At 47.4% G+C, this 2,392-nt stretch overlaps 1 protein-coding gene and 1 non-coding gene across 5 annotated transcripts in view; both read right to left on the reverse strand.

The window, feature by feature from the left end:
* Positions 1 to 779: 779 nt before the first annotated feature.
* The window catches only part of OSCP1 (organic solute carrier partner 1), a 32,406-nt gene continuing 30,793 nt past the window's right edge, over positions 780 to 2,392 (reverse strand). For all 4 annotated transcript variants that reach the window (XM_032160269.2, XM_058443194.1, XM_032160268.2 and 1 more), the window contains 2 exons: positions 1,859 to 1,922; positions 780 to 1,128 (listed from right to left, as the gene is read on the reverse strand). In XM_032160269.2, the coding sequence (XP_032016160.1) occupies positions 1,012 to 1,128; positions 1,859 to 1,922 (181 nt within the window). In that variant the 3' untranslated portion in view covers positions 780 to 1,011. The remainder of the gene's footprint in view (positions 1,129 to 1,858; positions 1,923 to 2,392) is intronic.
* LOC116473992 (small nucleolar RNA SNORA63) lies at positions 1,321 to 1,449 on the reverse strand. The gene has a single exon (XR_004249539.1). It is a non-coding gene; the product is annotated as a small nucleolar RNA SNORA63 (small nucleolar RNA).

The following is a 2,392-nucleotide window of genomic DNA, read 5'->3' on the forward strand; positions in this document are numbered from 1 at the left end:
AGGCTGGAGTGCAGTGGCGCACGATCTAGGCTCACTGGAAGCTCTACCTACCAGGTTCATGCTATTCTCCTGCCTCAGCCTCCAGAGTAGCTGAGACTACAGGCATCTGCCACCACACCCGGCTAATTTTTTTTTGTATTTTTAGTAGAGACGGGGTTTCACCGTGTTAGCCAGGATGGTCTCCATCTCTGATCTCGTGATCTGCCTGCCTCAGCCTCCCAAAGTGCCGGGATTATAGGTGTGAGCCACCGCGCCTGGCCTATGCTGGGTGTCTTTAGAAGGCAAAGTACACTCAGGGGTAGAGGAAGATCCTGGGGGTAAGGAGTATATGTCATTCTGAAAAGAAGAAAATATTCTCTTGGTATACATGTCAGTATGGGATAAACTGACACCGCATGGATAGATAGACATGTGGGAAGTACAGATGCTGGCATGTCCTGCCTGGGGCCAGCTGAGTGTTCCCTGTCGCAGCCTTGCTTACTCTTCCTCTGAGGTTACAGTTCCTAGTGAGCCATGGAGAAGAGGGTCTTTTACACTGAGCCCTCACTGTTTATGGCAACTGCGTCGAACAGTCATTGATTTCAAACTTGCCTACAGGCAGAATGTATCCCAGAAAGCCGAGGATTTTGTTAATGTTTTTTGTAGATCCCCACAGGAAAGCTGAAATAGTAATCCTGAAAATGACAGTAGGGGTGACCCCTTACCCACTCTGGGGCTCAAACCTATGGCCCAGGAGGCTTTCGGTGGTTGCCACAGAATTAAGAATAAAATGGGAAAGGTGAAGTTTAAAAGTCAGAATATATTTCACTGAAAATATGTGTGTGTGTGTGCCTTCAAGAGTGCGTGCTCCTCAAGGAGACTCACACAGTTCCTTACAACATAAACAAGAACTAGACGTAATGGCTTCACTCAGTAGAAAACTAGCAGCATCATTCTGGGCCATGGGGCATTCCCCAGGGGTCACTATCCAGCAGCCTCTCACTGGGGGCAGAGGACGCCTGCGCAGAACAGCTATAACTCGTCCATCATGGCGAGCAAATCGTCCCCTTTGCTGCTGCTCGGCCTTGGCTGCTCCACGATCTCAAACTCCCCCATGATTCGAGCCAGCTCCTCGCTCCGTTGCTGGTCCTATGATGGAAATGAGAGGTAAAAGGGCATGAAGAGGCTGTGCTGGCAGCCCGCCTCTTTGTGCACTAGGCACTTAGTTTTTTGTCCCACGACTGGTATGTTTCAGTTGCACACCTGTTTGTCAGAAAAGGGAGTGTAGTTATAAGCTGATCAGAGAGAAGAGGGTCTATTTTTTTTTTTTTCTTAATCATCATGTATGTGACCAAGCATCCCTGGCTGCTACAGAATAGCAGATGGGTATAGTTAAGAAACAACTTTAGTTTGAGCAGGGGGAATGACAATACAGCACTTAACAGCTATATTGTAGTCTGAATCCTGCTTGAAAAAGAGGGTCTCTGAAGTTCGTTATGTAAGATGAGGAAGGGAGGAAGGGAGGCTGGGTATGGTGGCTCACCTTTGTAATCCCAGCACTTTGGGAGGCTGAGGCGGGCAGATCACTTGAGGTCAGGAGTTCAAGACCAGCCTGGCCAACTTGGTGAAACCCCATCTCTACTAAAAATACAAAAAAAAAAAAAAATTAGCTGGGCATAGTGGCGGGCACCTGTAATCCCAACTACTTGGCAGGCTGAGGCATGAGAATTGCTTAAACCTGGGAGGTGGAGGTTGCGGTGAGCTGAGATCGAGCCACTGCACTTTACCTGGGTGACAGAGTGAGACCCTGTCTCAAAAAAAAAAAAAAAAAGATGAGGAAGAGAATAAGATTGGACCCTGTGTAATCCCCTGTACGTACCTGGGTGGCTTGTATGTTGATAACTTCATAGGATAACTCTTCTGGCCTGGTTAGCGCTGCTTGTCTAGATGAGATGGTGAAGAAAATGGGTGCAAGGTTAGGGTTCTGTCCCTGCCAGCATGGCAAACTGGCTCTTGATCAGTTGGCAACCTATTTTTTCTGCCTCATCTTCTGCCATTTCTCTTAAACTTTCTACCCCATCTCCCACCAATGTACCCTATGATCTAGAAAGTCAAGTTCTTTTATGTCTCTGTGACTTTGCACATTATAAGCCTGCCAAGGATGTGTCTTCCCTTCCTCTGCTTGGCAAACTCCAAGACCTAGATCAAATGCCAGCTCCTTCAATCTGCCAGCGCAAAGTCAGTCACTGTCCTCAATTAGCGCATTCATGACACGGCACTGAAATAACTTATATCTGTACATGTTCACTCTCCCACTAAGCTGAGGGCTTCCTGAGGACAGGCTCTAGGTCTTACACTTCATCTTTGCATCCCCAGGACTTTACATAGTACCTGTCACACAGAAGTAAACAAA

This window comes from Hylobates moloch, unplaced genomic scaffold (genome assembly GCF_009828535.3).
Source record: "Hylobates moloch isolate HMO894 unplaced genomic scaffold, HMol_V3 SCAFFOLD_8, whole genome shotgun sequence".
Taxonomy (NCBI): domain Eukaryota; kingdom Metazoa; phylum Chordata; class Mammalia; order Primates; family Hylobatidae; genus Hylobates; species Hylobates moloch.